Source organism: Ranitomeya variabilis, chromosome 3 (assembly GCF_051348905.1).
Source record: "Ranitomeya variabilis isolate aRanVar5 chromosome 3, aRanVar5.hap1, whole genome shotgun sequence".
In the NCBI taxonomy this organism is placed as follows: domain Eukaryota; kingdom Metazoa; phylum Chordata; class Amphibia; order Anura; family Dendrobatidae; genus Ranitomeya; species Ranitomeya variabilis.
This window is the reverse complement of record NC_135234.1, coordinates 163,886,886-163,905,944: the sequence shown is the minus strand read 5'-3', so window position 1 is coordinate 163,905,944 and position 19,059 is coordinate 163,886,886. Positions and strand designations below refer to the sequence as shown.

General features: G+C 42.5%; 1 protein-coding gene across 2 annotated transcripts in view; it reads right to left on the bottom strand.

Annotated features, from left to right (window-relative positions):
• LOC143815529 (amine oxidase [flavin-containing] B-like) overlaps nucleotides 1-18,771 on the bottom strand; it is a 162,297-nt gene extending 143,526 nt beyond the window's left edge. For both annotated transcript variants that reach the window (XM_077294817.1, XM_077294818.1), the window contains exon 1: nucleotides 18,619-18,771. In XM_077294817.1, coding sequence (XP_077150932.1) covers nucleotides 18,619-18,664 — 46 coding nt within the window. In that variant the 5' untranslated portion in view covers nucleotides 18,665-18,771. The remainder of the gene's footprint in view (nucleotides 1-18,618) is intronic.
• Nucleotides 18,772-19,059: the final 288 nt, after the last annotated feature.

The following is a 19,059-nucleotide window of genomic DNA, read 5'->3' as shown; positions in this document are numbered from 1 at the left end:
GGCTGCAACCCTCAGCTGTCAGCTTCAGCAAGGCTGGTTATCAAGAATAGAGGGGTCCCACTCAGATTTTCTTTAATTATGTAAATAAGTAATTTTAAAAAATGGAGTGGGGTTAGATTGGCTAAAGCAAACAGCTAGGAGTTGGTATTTTCAGGCTGTATTCTCAGGCTGGTAAGGGGCCATGGATATATGGATATTGCCCCCTCAGCCTAAAAATAGCAGCCTGCAGCCACCCAGAAAAGACACATCTATTAGATGCGCCAATTCTGGGGCTCTGCCCGGCTCTTCCCAGTTGCCCCTTGTCAGAGGCAAGTGGGGTTCATATTTGTGGGGTTGATGTCACCTTTGTATTGTCTGGTGACATCAAGCCCACGGGTTAGTAATGGAAAGGCGTCTCTAAGACATATATCCATTACTAATCATAACATTTTGCCCCGTTCACATGGAATAAATGGCGCTATAAAAATGTATAATAATAATGATAATGATAAATACTAATCCTATAGTTGTATGGTAAATAAAGTGTTTTATTTGAAATAAAGCAAAACACACTTTTACTATTTTATTTAACAATCAGAAACACAGTTATACTTGCCTAATGACCACTTCATTGAAGCCCTCGTCTATAGCAATAAAACAAAAATAAAAAAAACAACCATATCCTCAAGCTTTGGGACTCCAGCTAACCACAGTGAGAGCCATTACCTACAAATGGCGACAACTTTTACCCCAATAGTACAGCGACAATTCATCCAAAAGATCACAAAATACCCCACAACAACATCCAAAGAATGGCAGGCCTCACTTGCCTTAGTTAAGGTCAGTGTTCATGACTCCACCATATGAAAGAGACTGGGCAAAAATAGCCTGCATGGAAGTTCCAAGACGAAAACCACTGCTATGCAATAACAACATAAATGCTCATCTCAGAAAATATCTTGATGATCCCATAGTCTTTTGGGAGGATACTCTGTGGACTGATGAGACAAAAGCTGAACGGTTTGGAAGGTATGTCCCGTTATATCTGGTGTTGAAGTAACACAGCATTTCAGAAAAGGAACATCATACCAACAGTAAAATATGGTGGTTGTAGTGTTATAGTTTAGGGCTGTTTTGCTACTTCAGGACCGAGAAGACTTGCTGAGGTAAATGGAACCATGAATTCTGCTTTCTATCAAACAATCCTGAAGGAGAATATCCAGCCATCTGTTCTTGACCTCAAGCTGAAGTGCACTTGAGTTATGCAGCAGGGCAATGATCGAAAACACTCCAGCAAGTCCACCTCTGAATTGCTTAAGAAAAAAAATTAAGACTTTGGAGTGGCCTAGCGAGCATCTTGGCTTTTAAAATACCTATTTTAAAGGCGCACTCCCATCAGTGTTTATCCATTTAATATATTTCAATAATCATATTATATGTCACTGTATACTTACATTTTCTCATTTTGCCTTTCTCCCCAGTTTAGTCCTTTCTTTTTCATTAGGTGTATGACATCACATGATTCAAAAATGACTTGCTGAATCCTTCTAAGCTCTATGTAGTAGCACTATTTTCCCTGTATGAGTCATAAGTCACTGCAAAAGTACCTGGCAGAGGGGAGGAGGGAGCAGCTGGGTCAGGGCTTGAAAAGGGGAATGATTTGTGCAGGGAAAAGAGTCTTCCTGTGTCTATATAGAGCAGAGAAAAGAGAAAGAATTTACTAGATAGAAATGCAAACTTAGCGATTGTAAGTACACAGTGCTATATAATAGGATGAATGCAATATATTAAGAGATGTGAGACAGTGACTGATGTTACATGTGAGGGTCGCTATGTGTTCCCCCCAGGATGTGAACGGAGGCGTATTGAGGCCATAGGAGTACATTGCAGTCACAGGCGTAGCTGTGATTGCAATGCGGAATAAAATTAATTGTTAGTCTTGGGCAAACAATTTGTCCAAGGCAGATTTAAGAAAAAATGCTCTGGGCTTTTATTTTTGAAATGGACTACAGGATGTACTGGGGTAGTCCATTTCATTCCTGGCTGGGATTTCCATGTGTCTAAAGGCCCCGTCTCACATAGCGAGATCGCTAGCGAGATCGCTGCTGAGTCACAAGTTTTGTGACGCAACAGCGACCTCCATAGCGATCTCGCTATGTGTGACACGTACCAGCGATCAGGCCCCTGCTGCGAGATCGCTGGTCGTGTCGGAATGGCCTGGACCTTTTTTTGGTCGTTGAGGCCCCGCTGACATTGCTGAATCGGTGTGTGTGACACCGATCCAGCGATGTCTTCACTGGTAACCAGGGTAAACATCGGGTTACTAAGCGCAGGGCCGCGCTTAGTAACCCGATGTTTACCCTGGTTACCAAAAAAAACAAACAGTACATACTCGCCTTTCGGTGTCCAGGTCCCTTGCCGTCCGCTTCCTGCTCTGACTGACTGCCGGCCGTACAGTGAGAAGTGAGAGCGCAGCAGTGACGTCACCGCTGCGCTCTGCTCTCAGTGTACGGCGGCTCAGTCAGAGCAGGAAGCAGACGGCAAGGGACCTGGACACCGAAAGGCGAGTATGTACTGTTTGTTTTTTTTGGTAACCAGGGTAAACATCGGGTTACTAAGCGCGGCCCTGCGCTTAGTAACCCGATGTTTACCCTGGTTACCCGGGTGCTGCAGGGGGACTTCGGCATCGTTGAAGACAGTTTCAACGATGCCGAAGTCGTTCCCCTGATCGTTGGTCGCTGGGGAGAGCGGTCTGTGTGACAGCTCCCCAGCGACCACACAGCGACTTACCAACGATCACGGCCAGGTCGTATCGCTGGTCGTGATCGTTGGTAAATCGCTTAGTGAGACGGGGCCTTAAAGGCCACAGGTTGCTTGTAAAAAAAACCTGAAGCAGAGGGTTGGGTGTGTCAGGGTCAGTGTCAGTCTGGTGTTTGCAGGAGTGCAGAGCAGTCTGCTCTGCAGAGCTCCACCTGTGTGAGGCAACACAGGCAAGCAGAGCCAAACAGCCAAGGGAGCTGAGAGGCCTGGCACCCACTGGGTACATGGCGGTGCAGTCGCCCACGACAACTGGTCTTGGAGTTGGACTGGGGTGTTTATCTGCTACAAACTGGAGGATTTGGTTCCCGGCTGCAATCCAGAGGATATCGTGTACTATGTATTGCTGTGAGTTGAACATTAAAGAGATGTTTGCTTTGAACTTTGCTTGCTCACTGCCTTATCACTGCACAGGGTGCTACCGCTGCACTACAGAGGATAAACACTTTGATGGGAGTGTGTCTTTAAAATAGTTATTTGAATAATACATGAAGGATACTTTTCTCACGTGTGATTGAGTTCACTACTGATACGTTAAGAAAAAACCTAGACAGAGAGGGATGCTGATGCCAAATATACAAAAATCTTTAATAAAATAAATATACAGAATAAAAATCACATAAATAAAACAAGGGGAATACATATACAGAGAATGCTGCAAATTCACCATATCGCTAATCAGAATATCTAGCCAATTATAAAAATGGGTTTATCAAAGCATATTTATATAGTATGTTAGCCTAAGAACAAACCAATATGACACTACAGTATTCCAAAGATGCAAATGAACTAACATCTGCTCACAGAAAGAGGGCTAACATGCTAGTACTGAAAAATGTGAGTACTGAATTAAATAACTAGGCAAGAAGCCTTATTAATAGCCTTCTTAACTGTACGTATATATGACAGGAGCCAAGAGGATCATGCACCTAGATGGACAGTGTATGGGAGTTCAAATGTAGTTCATAAGCACATACGTTTATAGAGGTCTGAATGCAAATAAAACACCAAAAATAGTAATACGGACAGCAAAGAGCTCTCTGCTGTAACAAAGAGCTAAATTTTTCCTATCAATGTAACCATTACATAGAGACAACCAAAAAGGTTTAAAGTGCAAAGTAGTGCAGATGAAAAATATCTGTCTTGCTAGACTTAGGCTGGGTTCACATTACGTTACTGGCGTCCGTTAGACGGACTACATTACACCGCGGCATAACACGGTGTAACGCAGTCCGTTAACGCCGCCATTGAGTCCAATGTTGGATGCATCGCTAGCGCCCACCCACAATGGGCGTGCACTAGCGATGTGCCTTCATGAGTGATGGGCCCTGGGATGCGGGCTGCAGCATTTCCGGGTCCGTCACTGCTAGTGCAGATAGAGCATCTGCTAGATCTATCTGCGCTAGCGCGATGACACATCGGCACTTGCGTTAACAGCCGCCCCTTAACGCATGTGTTGAACGGGCTGCTGTTAATGCAATGTGAACCGGGCCTAATTGTAACAAGTATAAGGCATAGTGAAGATTTGATCCAACAAATATGTGGCAATAATAAGTAAATCTTTGCAAATATGTGCAAAAATAGAAAAAAGCAGCAAAATGGTGTACAAGGGAGGAAGAGGTACACAATCTGGGAATGTAGCACAGAGCTTCAACGCGCGTTTCGCGTCTTGCTTCTTCCTGGGGGATTAGCATATAAGATGTAAGACACTAATCCCCGAGGAAGAAGCAAGACACAAAACACTTGTTGGGGCTCTGTGCTGCATCTATAAAGGCTTTGATAAACCCATTTTTATGATTGGTTATTCTATTCTATTAGGGTTATGGTGTACCCCTGCATTTGCAGCATTCTCTGTATATGTAGAGAGAAAGAGAAGCGGGCACCACTCCAATACAAAAATTAGGGATCAACCATTGCATATTACTGAACAGAGAGAGAAGATATGCAAACCAATGGGATCAACCTTAATTAATCAATTTTATTATACAAAAGTCATAATCCAAAAACAGAGCCAGGCAAGACATACATTTAAAAACATTTAAAACAATGATATGGCAAAATAGACCATAAAGAATTTAACCCGAGGGGAAAAAGGAAGCTAATACTTCACAACATATGTAGAACAGGAAAGATTACCAGAAAGTGCTAAGTATATGAATACACCAATCTTAGGGTACCGTCACACAGTGCAATTTTGAACGCTACGACGGTACGATTCGTGACGTTCTAGCGATATCGTTACGATATCACAGTGTCTGACACGCAGCAGCGATCAGGGACCCTGCTGAGAATCGTACGTCGTAGCAGATCGTTTGAAACTTTCTTTCGTCGCTGGATCTCCCGCTGTCATCGCTGGATCGTTGTGTGTGACAGCGATCCAGCGATGAGTTCGCTGGTAACCAGGGTAAACATCGGGTAACTAAGCGCAGGGCCGTGCTTAGTAACCCGATGTTTACCGTGGTTACCAGCGTAAAAGTAAAAAAAACCAAACCGTACATACTGACCATCTGATGTCTGTCAGGTCCCTTGCAGTCTGCTTCCCGCTCTGACTGTGAGCGCCAGCCGGAAAGTGAGAGCAGATCACAGCGGTGACGTCACCGCTGCGCTCTGCTCTCAGTGTACGGCCGGCACTGTCAGAGCAGGAAGCAGACTGCAAGGGACCTGACGGACATCAGATGGTCAGTATGTACTGTTTGTTTTTTTTTATTTACGCTGGTAACCACGGTAAACATCGGGTTACTAAGCGCGGCCCTGCGCTTAGTAACCCGATGTTTACCCTGGTTACTAGCGAACCTCGGCATCGCTCCAGCGCCGTGATTGCAAAGTGTGACCGCAGTCTACGACGCTGGAGCGATAGTCATACGACGCTGCGACGTCACGGATCGTGCCGTCGTAGCGATCGTAATTGCACGGTGTGACGGTACCCTTAGTCAAATATAAATAAATCCTATTGTTTGCTGCCAACTGACCCCCTGAGTACTATGACAAATAACATGTACTTCAGCCTAATATCAGGAGAAGATATATCATGCATCCTATCTTGTCCAAAACGGCATGTGTGCAAACAGATGTACCGTACTTTTTTCTGTATATTTATGGTGATAAAGTTTTTTTTTGTATTTGACATCAGTTTTCCTCTCTGTGTAGGTTTAATTGACTTGTGGAAGTGTCACTAGTATGTAAGCCAATTAGTGTTTTTTTACTGATACATTAAGATGGAGATCAAACCACACTTCACTCTTTTAACCCAGTCTACTGATACATTCGTTCATCTTCACTGAAAATATGAGACATATTAACGTAATGGAACTTGATATCCTTCATACGTGTTTCGTTTTTCTTGGTTTTATTTTTGTTCATATAATAATAAAGAGAGAATATAAAAAGACAAAAGATGGATTGTATTTTGTTCAACAATTTCCATTCCAGTTACACAAAGTAGCCAATTTGAGAAGACAAAAATGTAGACAGAGGGAGAGAGCAGCAGCCTGAACCAATGAGAATTGTTCTTGTAGCTCAGATATCTCAGACTCTATGTCTATAATGCTGCAAAGATGAAAACAGCCAAGCGGTGAACACAAATTAAAATTATGCAAGATAAGCTTACAAATTTGAAAACTCACTAAATGATAGTTGGTTGAAGATTAACTTTTCTTAATATGTTTTTCACTGTTAAACAAGAACTGTATTCCAAAATCCAAACTCTGAGTCCGAAGTTCAAAATAGTATTGTAGTGTAGTCCTAGATTATATCCGAAAATGGATAAAAAGTGCATAAAAACGTACACCTAACATTTAGAGCATGCAACATCATGCAACAATGAAATATTGCCAAGAATTTAGTTTGCTTAACTTTTAAAAGTTTGTTAGAGATCTCATTCATCTGTGGCATTCAGCAGCCCTGGAAAATGTTTATCCCATTCTTTTTCAGATTTCTGTGTAACCAAAGTAATGATCAAGTTTAATAACTTATTTTCAGAATGTATCTGAAAAACTCCCACCGTGATCTGGCCTGTACCTACATGACAGATAGCAGCAACAATATAAGTACAGGGAATTTATTGTCTTTATTCCTTTTAAACACTAATGATACATTCAGAACTGTTTTTATGCAGTTATTAGTTTCTGGGAGTTTTTTTTGTTTGTTTTATTACATTCTCTTTTCTTGATTATTGGAGCAGCCATAACAGAAGTTCATTTTTTTTACCGCAATTGTATAGAAAACTAAGCAAGTAAGCTGAGCTGAAAAAGAAAAGTATTGTGGGCACTATGTCCTGAAAGGTCATCGTGGGAGAGTAAACATGGGAGCTTTGATTTTAAAGTTTTAGGGTATGTGCACATTGCGGATTTTGCTGTGGATCTGTAGCAGATTGGCTGCTGCGCATTCACAGCAGTTTTCCATGAGTTTACAGTACCATGTAAACCTATAGAAAATAAAATCCGCAGTGCACATGCTGAGGAAAAAAACGAGCGGAAACGCTGCATTGTTTATTCCGCAGCATGTCAATTCTTTGTGCGGATTCCGCAGCGGTTAAAACCTGCTCCTCAATATGAAACCGCAGGTGTAAAACTGCAGGTGGAATCCGCACAATAACCGTGAAAAAAGTGCAGTAAATCCACGGCAATTCCACAGTAAATCCGCAGTGCGGATTTACCAAAATCAGTGTGGAAAAATCCGCACACCTTTCCGCAACGTGTGCACATAGCCTAAGGCTTACATAAAAGACAAAAAAAGGGTAAGATTTGACATCAGTTCACTGATAATCCAGGAGATATTCTGTTCCTCAGTTCTAGGTGCAGTGTACAGATAGCTCCAGTCCGGTTCCTGGGAAAATAGCCTTAGAAATTTGGAAAAAGTCCAGCATCTGCAGGAAAAGTAGATTAAAACTTACATTTTATCGGACTTTTACTAAAAAAACAAATAGATTAAAAGCCGTACGGTATGGGTAGCATAGAACATCAGATCCTTGGCAGGGGCTGTTAATCATGAAATAAAAGACCCCTAACTGAATTCACAGCCCAGACCAGACAAACCCTCCATGCACTGTGCTGCACTTCCATCACACTCCTTGGCATGTATCACTTTACACCGAAAATAGCAATCACACTCTGACAGAAGTCATGTAAATTGCTGATCCTGATGATTTACGTACCAAAGTACATTCTATGTGGCAGAACATTACTCAAACAACCATTAATAACCTAACTGATAACATGCCAAGTTGTGTAAGCGTGAATTTCTGCATGAGGTGCTCACACTCCATACTAAAGCAAAGGTTCACATTGAGTTAAAGCAGCCCGTTCAAAACATGCGTTAAACAAGCTGCTTTAACGCAAGTGCCGACATGCCATCGCACTAGCACAGGTAGAGCTAGCAGATGCTCTATCGCTGCAGCTGCAGCCCACGTCCCAGGGTCCGTCACTCAATGACGGCACATCGCTAGTACACGCCCATTTTGGGGACGGACTGTGTTACACAGCATTATGCCACAGTGTAATGCAGTCCGTCTAACAGGCTTTTAAAACGTAATGTGAAGCAAGGGTAAGTGAACTGAGGAGTTTTGAAAATTTTGCTTACGTTTTTTTCGCTCTTATTTTATTATTTCTGCTCCCCTGAGTATTCTGTGTTTTGTTTTATCCCATGGATTCTCTTCGGGCATTTTTTTTAGACTTTTCTGCGTTGTTTTTTATCCTTCGTATCGTTTCAGAGATTTCGACCCTTGTATCTAATATATAATTGCCTAGAATACTACTTCCTGCAATTTGTGCCAACTTCCGTGGCTTTGTCCAGAGCTAATGTCCGGAGGTAATGTCCGGAGATAATGTCCGGAGATAATGTCCGGAGCTAATGTCCGGAGATAAGTGACGTCACCAGTGTCCTACACCCAGGCAGAGCACAGGGGCCCCAGGCAGCATATGGGGCCCCAGGCAGAGCACAGTGGCCCCAGGCAGAGCACAGGGGCCCCAGGCAGCATATGGGGCCCCAGGCAGAGCACAGTGGTCCCAGGCAGAGCACAGGGGCCCCAGGCAGCCTATGGGGCCCCAGGCAGAGCACAGTGGCCCCAGGCAGAGCACAGGGGCCCCAGGCAGCATATGGGGCCCCAGGCAGAGCATAGGGGCCCCAGGCAGCATATGGGGCCCCAGGCAGAGCACAGTGGCCCCAGGCAGAGCACAGGGGCCCCAGGCAGAACATGGGGCCCCAGGCAGAGCACAGGGGCCCCAGGCAGAGCACAGGGGCCCCAGGCAGCATATGGCGCCCCAAGCAGAGCACAGGGGCCCCAGGCAGCATATGGGACCCCAGGCAGAGCACAGGGGCCCCAGGCAGCATATGGGGCCCCAGGCAGAGCACAGTGGCCCCAGGCAGAGCACAGGGGCCCCAGGCAGAACATGGGGCCCCAGGCAGAGCACAGGGGCCCCAGGCAGAGCACAGGGGCCCCAGACAGCATATGGGGCCCCAGGCAGAGCACAGTGGTCCCAGGCAGAGCACAGGGGCCCCAGGCAGCTTATGGGGCCCCAGGCAGAGCACAGTGGCCCCAGGCAGAACATGGGGCCCCAGGCAGAGCACAGTGGCCCCAGGCAGAGCACAGGGGCCCCAGGCAGAACATGGGGCCCCAGGCAGAGCACAGGGGCCCCAGGCAGAGCACAGGGGCCCCAGGCAGCATATGGGGCCCCAGGCAGAGCACAGTGGCCCCATGCAGAGCACAGGGGCCCCAGGCAGCATATGGGGCCCCAGGCAGAGCACAGTGGTCCCAGGCAGAGCACAGGGGCCCCAGGCAGCCTATGGGGCCCCAGGCAGAGCACAGTGGCCCCAGGCAGAACATGGGGCCCCAGGCAGAGCACAGGGGCCCCAGGCAGAGCACAGGGGCCCCAGGCAGCATATGGGGCCCCAGGCAGAGCACAGTGGTCCCAGGTAGAGCACAGGGGCCCCAGGCAGCCTATGGGGCCCCAGGCAGAGCACAGGGGCCCCAGGCAGAGCACAGGGGCCCCAGGCAGCATATGGGGCCCCAGGCAGAGCACAGTGGCCCCAGGCAGAGCACAGGGGCCCCAGGCAGAACATGGGGCCCCAGGCAGAGCACAGGGGCCCCAGGCAGCATATGGGGCCCCAGGCAGAGCACAGGGGCCCCAGGCAGCATATGGGGCCCCAGGCAGAGCACAGCGATATTTTGGACCACTGTGCGGTGTTTCAGACCCCCTGTGTGATGTCTGGGGCCCTGTTCTTAAGTATATTAAAGATTAAAGTAACGTATATTATAGATCAAATTTGACACGTTTATGAGCACCATTGAGTGATATACTCAAGAATGACATAATTTTTCAACATTTTATGGTTTCAAACTGTAAACACTCAGAGTTTTTTTTACTTCAACCAGAAAACCTTAACGGTTCATAAAAAACTTGACTGTTCAGGATATGATAAAAGTCATAGTATTCTGAATCTTTAACTTATAAAGATACCTTTACATGGGGTGATTATTGGTTCCAGAGAGGCTTTCGGCCGATAATCGTACACATGGCTGGTGACAGGACAATACAATATAAACGTTCAAAGGTAAACACTGATAACATTAAAATCTAATATATAATTGCCTAGAATACTACTTCCGGCAATTTGTGCCAACTTCCGTGGCTTTGTCCGGAGATAATGTCCGGAGATAAGTGACGTCACCAGCGTCCTACACCCGCTCAGGGTGGACAAAGATATATGCCTTCGTGGTGCGCGGCACTTTTCTGATTGGTTGCCGCCTGCCGCGAGCGACCAATCAGAAATGTGCCGTACTGTCAAGAATTGTCAAGAGCTGGTGAGTGCAGCCATTTTTTGTTCTTTCTTACTATTATTTATTAATTGTATTATTCTTACATTTGAATAAATAAAGTATATATGGATTCTAGACTCCCGATTCTTTAGAATCGGGCTGCCATCTAGTTTAATAATAAAAATAATAATTTTAATTATATAGCTCCAACATATTCTGCAGTGATTTACAAATTATAGAGGGGATTTGTATAGACAATAGACATTACAGCATAACAATAATCACTGTTCAAAACAGATACCAAGAGGAGTGAGGGCCCTGCTCGCAAGCTTACAAACTATGAGGAAATAGGGGAGACACGAGAGGTGGATGGTAACAATTGCTTTCATTGTTCGGACCAGCCATAGTGTAAGGATCGGGTGTTCATGTAAAGCTGCATGAACCAGTTAAACAGCCTAAATATGTAACAGTAAAGACACAGAGGGCTATTAACTGCATAAAGCGTATGAGAACATAATGCGAGGAACCTGATTATGGTTTAAGTTTTTTGAATGGGCAACACAGGGATAATTAGGTTAATGCGTTGATGCGGTAAGCCAGTCTGAACAAATGCGTTTTTAGGGCATGCTTAAAACTGTGGGGATTGGGGATTAGTCGTATTAACCTGGGGAGTACATTCCAAAGAATTGGCGAAGCACGTGAAAAGTCTTGGAGACGGGAGTGGGAGGTTCTGATTATTGAGGATGCTAACCTCAGGTCACTAGCAGAATGGGGAGCATGGGTAGGGTGGTAGACTGAGACCAGGGAGGAGATGTAGGGTGGTGCTGAGCCATGGAGCACTTTGTGGATGAGGGTAATAGTTTTGTACTGGATTCTGGAGTGGATGGGTAACCAGTGTAATGACTGGCACAAGGTAGAAGCATCGGTGTAACAGTTGGTGAGGAAAATGATCCTGGCTGCAGCATTCAGGACAGATTGGAGCGGGGAGAGTTTGGTAAGAGGGAGGCCGATTAGTAGAGAGTTACAATAGTCCAGACGAGAATGAATGAGTAAAACAGTAAGAGTTTTTGCAGAGTTGAAAGTAAGAAAAGGGCGAATTCTAGAAATGTTTTTGAAATGCAGATAAGAAGAGCGAGCCAGTGATCAGATGTGGGGGGAGAAATAAAAGCTCAGAATCAAGTATGACCCAAAGGCAGCGGGCATGTTGCTTGGGAGTAATGATGGAACCACACACGGAGATGGCAATGTCAGGCAAAGGTAGGTAAGTAGAGGGAGGGAACACGAGGAGTTCAGTTTTTGACAGGTTCAGTTTCAGATAGAGGAAGATAATTTCCTGGTCAATTTTTTCTTTGAAGTAATTGGCCAGATCGTCAGCGTGGAGATCCGTGGTTGGGGCCTGCACTCTTGGGTTGAGTAGGGAATGAAAAGTGTCAAAGAGATGTTTAGGGTTATTGGACAGTGAGGTGATGAGGGTGTTAAAATAGGTTTGTTTGGAGAGGTGAAGGGCAGAGTTGTATGTTTTAAGCATGAACTTATAATGGATGAAAGTTGATTTAGTGTTAATTTTTTATTTAAAAAAGGCTATATTTCTGGAACTGTATGACAGATAAAAATTAAGAAGAACAGTGAAAATAAAAGAAAAGCTAAATTTGTCTTTTTCTACCTGTTGACAAGTTCAGTAACTTAAAAAAGAAAACCTTATAAAGCAATAGAGAATGAAGATTATAATATATGTTGTGTACCAATTGCTAACCATTCATGTATGTCACGCATTTAGGTTGGGTGTGTGGAGCAAGTTCAGGAGCTGAGCCTACCTCATATAGAGTGGGGCTGGCTGTGTTATACATTAAGCATACGCCTCTTGGAGCTCTGAACTGAGCTGGTGCTGCTACTTAATCATTTTGCTGCTGCTGTCAATCTGTAACAGGCACTTAAGCAGTTTGTTTCTGGGGGAAAGATTCCCACTAAGTTGAGTGCTTTGGAAATGACAGAATTAAAAACTACCATACTCTTCAGATATGTATATCTATGATTGGGTTAGTTAACTTTATACATATGTTGTTTTAACGTATCCCTTTCGAGATTGCTCAGCTTAGCGGGAACAGGAACACTGCTGGAAGAGGGGTCCATTGTGTCACCCAAGGCCCCCCAATCCTGCAATAAAATAGAGTGTCGATGAGTTACAAAATGAACCAGGGGTTTACTGAAAGCTCTTGTTGTGGCCATTTTGGTACTCCTGTGATCATTAATTTCATTATAAACCGCAGAACAATGTATCGCAGTAAATTGTATAAGCAATGAAACAGAGATTCAAGTTTTCTGGAGGTGCTAAAAATGTGTTAAAATATTTTTAAAAAACATTGAAAAAAACTAAGAAAAAACAACCCTCTTCCCAATAATAAAAAAGAAATTAACATACTTGGTATCATTGCATCCATAAAAATGTGATATATAAAAATACAAAACTGAACTGAACTGCCTGTGCCAGGTATCATTCTGCAAAGCAGAATTCAAAGTTCACTATCCAATATATCTAAATTAAGAATTACATTTGCATCTAAGTAAATTAAATACTAACAATGCCCCTGGGCCGGGTGGCATATCGCATTCATCCACGGATATTGAGGGAGTTGAGCTCAGTAATTGACAGACCACTGTACCTCATTTTCTTAGACTGTCTTGCAACAAGGTCAGAACCATAGAGTTGGAGGATGACTAACATGGTACCAATATTTAAGAAAGTTAAGCAGGCAACTACCATCCTGTAAGCCTGACGTCAGTAGTGGGCAAAGTTTTTTGAGGGCATTATAAGAGATGATCTGCAGAGATATAATGTAGAGAATAATATAACTGACAAATAGCATGGATTCATGAAAGATAAGTCGTGTCTAACCAAGATGTCCGGTTTCTATAAGGTGGTAAGTGCAAATCTGGATATTGGTCATGCAGCTGATGTAATAAATCTGGACATTGCAAAGACATTTGATACTGTTCCACATAGCAGCCTAATACTGAAACTACAGAAGCAAGGACTCTGGGAAACTATATGCAGATGGGTAAGAACTGGCTAACAGACAGGAAACAAAGAGTCATCATAAATAGTACATTTTCTAAATGGGAAATAGTCAGCGGAGGGAACGACAGGGATCTGTGCTAGGAGCGATTCTTTTTAACATCTTTATTAATTACCTTGTGGATGGAATTGAGAGTATAGTGTCACTCTTTGCTCACGGCACCAAACTATGAAGGATATTAAAATCTGACGTTGACAGTACAATATTACAAGACAATCTGGATAACAAGGCTAAATGGGCAAAGACTTGGCAGATGAGGTTTAATATAGATAAATGTAAAGTAATGCACCTAGGACGGAGTAATTCTATTGCTGCATATACATTAAAAGGGAGTATACTCAGGACTACAGAACAGGAGAAGGACTTGGGTATTCTGGTTACAAATAAGCTAAGCAGCACTACTCAATGTCAAGCAGCAGCTGCAAAAGCAACCAAGATTTTAGGGTATATAAAAGGAGAGATAAAATCCTGTGATCCTAATGTACAGGGCAGGCCATTTATATGGATACACCTATGTAAAATGGGAATGGTTGGTGATATCAACTTCCTGTTTGTGGCACATTAGTATATGGGAGGGGGAAACTTTTCAAGATGGGTGGTGACCATGGTGGCCATTTTGAAGTTGGCCATTTTAGATCCAACTTTATTTTTTTTCAATGGGAAGAGGGTCATGTGACACATCAAACTTATTGAGAACTTCAAAAGAAAAACAATGGTGCGCTTGGTTTTAACGTAAATTTATTCTTTCATGAGTTATTTATAAGTTTATGACCACTTACAAAATGTATTCAAAGTGGTGCCCATTGTGTTGGATTGTTAATGCAACCCTCTTCTCCCACTCTTGACACACTGATAACAACACCGCAGAACAAATGCTAGCACAGGCTTCCAGTATCCATTGTTTCACATGCTGCACATCTCGTATTTTCACAGCATAGACAATTGCCTTCAGATGACCTCAAAGATAAAAGTCTAAAGGGGTCAGATCAGGAGACTTTGGTGGCCATTCAGCTGGCCCACGATGACCAATCCACTTTCCAGGAAACTGTTCATGCAAGAATGCTCGAGCATGACACCCAAGATGGTGCACCACCAAATTATGGGTGTCAGGCCTGAGCATTCCTACATGAACAGTTTCATGGAAAGTGGATTGGTCGTCGTGGGCCAGTTGAATGGCCACCAAGGTCTCCTGATCTGACCCCCTTACACTTTTATCTTTGTGGTCATCTGAAGGCAATTGTCTATGCTGTGAAGATACGAGATGTGCAGCATCTGAAACAATGGATACTGGAAGCCTGTGCTAGCATTTCTTCTGTGGTGTTGCTATCAGTGTGTCAAGAGTGGGAGAAGAGGGTTGCATTGACAATCCAACACAATGGGCAGCACTTTGAACACATTTTATAAGTGGCCATAAACTTGTAAATAACTCATGAAAGAATAAAGTTCCGTTAAAACCAAGCACACCATTGTTTTTCTTGTGAAATTCTCAATAAGTTTGATGTGTCACATGACCCTCTTCCCATTGAAAAAAACAAAGTTGGATCCAAAATGGCCAACTTCAAAATGGCTGCCATGGTCACCACCCATCTTGAAAAGTTTTCCCCCTCCCATATTCTAATGTGCCACAAACAGGAAGTTGATATCACCAACCATTCCCATTTTACATAGGTGTATCCATATAAATGGCCAACCCTGTATTATTACTCTTTTATGAATCACTTGCATATTTACAATATGGGATCCAGTTTTGGGCTCCATATTTTAAAAATTATATTCGAAAGTTAGATTCAGTTCAAAGTCAGGCAACTAGATTATTGCAAGGGATGGAAGGTCTCTCATATGAGGAGAGGCTGGAAAAGTTGGGCTTGTTTAGTTTAGAAGAAAGACATCTCAGGGAGATCCTATTTATATGTATAAATACATGTATTGACAATACAAAGGACTGGCCACACAACTTATTCCTTCAACAGATTGTACAAAGGACAAGGTGGCATTCAATACAGTTGATGAAAAGGCGATTCTGACAGCTAAATAGGTAAGGGTTCTTTACAGTTAGATCAGTCAAACTGAGTAATGCCATACTGCAAGAGACAGTAATGGCAAATACTATAACAGCATTTAAAAAGGGCTGGATGGTTTTCTTGCAAAAAATGGTATTGTGGGTTATAAATAATCTAGCAATAGAGAATGTATAACTGATGGAAAAAAGTTGAACTTGATGACCTACTGTATGTCTTTTTTTTTACCTATATAACTATGTAAAATTATTTAATCCATATGGTAAAGGCATTTTTTTAATTACCTCATCTGCAATGCAATAAAATCGTTTCAAATGTATGTACACCAAAATGGCACCAACTAAAAGTACAACCAGCCATGCAAAGAGAAATCCATTACACACAACCCATCAATGGAAAAGAAAAAATATAGGCATTTTTTATAAAGATCTAAATGTACTTAAACCCAGCAAAATAAAAGTAAAAAAACTATACAGGTTTGATGAAGGAATTGTATTTTGCTCTCCATTTCACCCCTACTGGAAAATTGTTACTATTTTTCAGTACATTATATGGTAAAATAAATGGTGTCATTTACTACATCTCATCCCCTACAAAACAGCTGTCGATTCACATGGTTGTATCCATGGAAGAATTTATAAGTTATAGCTCTTCTAAAAGTGGAGGAAAAAACAAAAATTAAAAAATTAAAAATGATGGAAATAAGACAGAGCCGGATACCGTATTGAGCTGACTCCAGGAGGAAGTCAGCACCAGCCTCAGTGACCAGAAAATTTCCTGCCTAAGAACTGTCCCTGGGAATGTCCTTCTGTATACACCAATGCTGCTTTCACCGAACTCTTCGGCTGTGACAGACCATTGGTGCAACCTGTACAGCCGCACAGGAGCTCAAGGTGTAAGGGGGCCCACTTCCACCTCCAAAGAAGAAAGTTTTTTATTTTCACGTGTACAATTTACTTATGATATGAAAATTAAAATGTAATTTACTCTTAAATAATTGGACTGCTTTGTTTGGGTATGTACTATAGATAAGCAAAAAACAGCCTTTTATGGAGTCAAATTTGAAGAAAAAAAGCTAAAACCATGCCTAAATTTAATAAAATCTTATTTTCACGTGTACAATTGATTTATATAATAAAAATTAAACAATGGTTACTCTTTAAATGACATAGCTGGCTCTAATACATGTATAAGTATAGACTTGCCCTTTTACATTGCAGACAGAGAAATTGATAAAAAGTAAGCCTGAATTCAGATAAGTCAGAACTATAATTTTGCCCACAGCCATGGATGCCTACTTAATGATATTTCTTTCTGGATAGCTTATTAATTTTTTGTGGACACATTTGAAAACCATAAAATCTTTTCACATTGCGTTTTTTCCTACGTTCAGTGGCTCCATCTTGCTGTCCACCTATAATAAGTGTATACACCTGGAAGTAATGCATGAAAGAGCACATAGTGACTCCATCATTGTAGTCAATGACTCTGTCGTCGCATACACTTGAATCCCATTTTGCAAGGAAAAAATGCAATGTGAAAATGTGTGATGTATACAGCTGACCTGTGCCCTCAACAGCCGCGTGTGGAATCGTGATCCACCCATGGCTGTTAACTGGTTAAATGTCGCTGTCAATCTCTGACAACGGCATTTAACTCGCACTTACCGGAAGCGCATCGGAAATCCCGCCCATCGGTGACCCCTTCACATGATCCCAGATCACCGATGGGTTGGCATGACAACCAGATATCTCCAGCACACCTCTATGATTGTCATTGCCTGATTGCTATGAGTGCCAATTGGTGGTTGGCGCTCATAGCAAGTGAGCATTTCTACCGCACACAGTCGATCTGATTATCGCCTGTGTGTAGCAGAGCAGATCAAAGGACTGCAGTTTCCAATCTCCCATGGAGACTATTGAAGCATGCAAAAAGTAAAAAAATGTTTTTAAAAATATTAAAGAAATAAAAAAATATATAAAATTTCAAATCACCCCCCCTTTTGCTTCATTCAAAATAAAACAATAAGAAAAAGAATCAAACATACACATATTTGGTATCGCCACATTCAGAATCGTCCGATCTATCAATAAAAAAAGGATTAACCTGATTGCTAAACAATGTAACGAGAAATAAATTCAAAATGCCAGAATTACGTTTCTTTTGGTTGCCGCAACATTGCATTGAAATGCAATAACAGGCAATCAAAAGAATGTATCTGCACCAAAATGGTATCAATAAAAACATCAGCTCGGCACGCAAAAAATAAGCCCTCACCAACCCCAGATCACGATAAATGGAGACGCTACGGGTGTCAGAAAATTATGCAATTTTTTTTTAACAAACTTTGGATTTTTTTTCACCACTTAAATAATAAAGAACCTAGACATGTTTGGTGCCGGTGAACTCATAATAACCTGGAAAATCATAATGGCAAGTCCGTTTTTGCATTTAGTAAACATTGTAAGAAAAAAAAACAAAAAACAACTGTAGAATTGCACTTTTTTTGCAATTTCACCACACTTGGAATTTTTTCCCATTTTCCAGTACACAATATGTTAAACCAATGGTGTCTTTCAAAAGTACAACTTGTCCCGCAGACAACGAGTCCTCACATGGTCATTTTGACCAAAAAATAAAACAGTTATGGCTCTGGGAAGAAGGGGAATAAAAAACGAAACCACAAAAACAAAAATACCTCTGGTCGTTAATAGGTTAAACAGCCTTACCACAACGCTCAGCATACAAAACCAAACTAGAATCCCCCATCTGCCTACAGCTGTGTGGGGGTTTTACCACCCATCAGTGCAAATTCAGAGGACAATTTGTCTGCGTGAAAAGTCTGTGACACGGGATTTGAGGGCTTAAGTTTTTCATAGTGGAGGGTTATGTACCGTATATATACACATATATGTATTCAATATAAAATCATTAGATGCCACAAGTATTAATTTATTAGAATTGCAATGCAACAGACCTGAAATGCCTCCTCCAATGACAATCACATCGTACGTGTCCTTCATGTCCCTGCTCTTCTCTCCCCAGGAGCCTTGGTTAGAATCCACGGGTGTCTTCTGCAGGCTGAGGCTGTCAGAAGGGAGTGAAGTCCCTGTTATGGCTCTTTTACAGCCCCGTTACTTACAGCTTAGGAACGCAGAGCTTTGGGATTGGTTGCTAAAGGAGTGGGCGTAAGAAGGAAGCGTGGATCTGGAAGCTTGCCCATATAAACAATTTATAGAGTATGTTATCTGCTCTGGTGCAACACTTGAAATCCCATGTAAATGCTTAGCTTGCTTAAAATCGTCAGATTATGTAAGATTTTATTTAATGAGCCCTATTGTGAATCCGCGGTTAATGATTAACATTCACAGCTTTCCCACATTGATTATGTTTCTCTTCAAATGATCATGCAATTAAA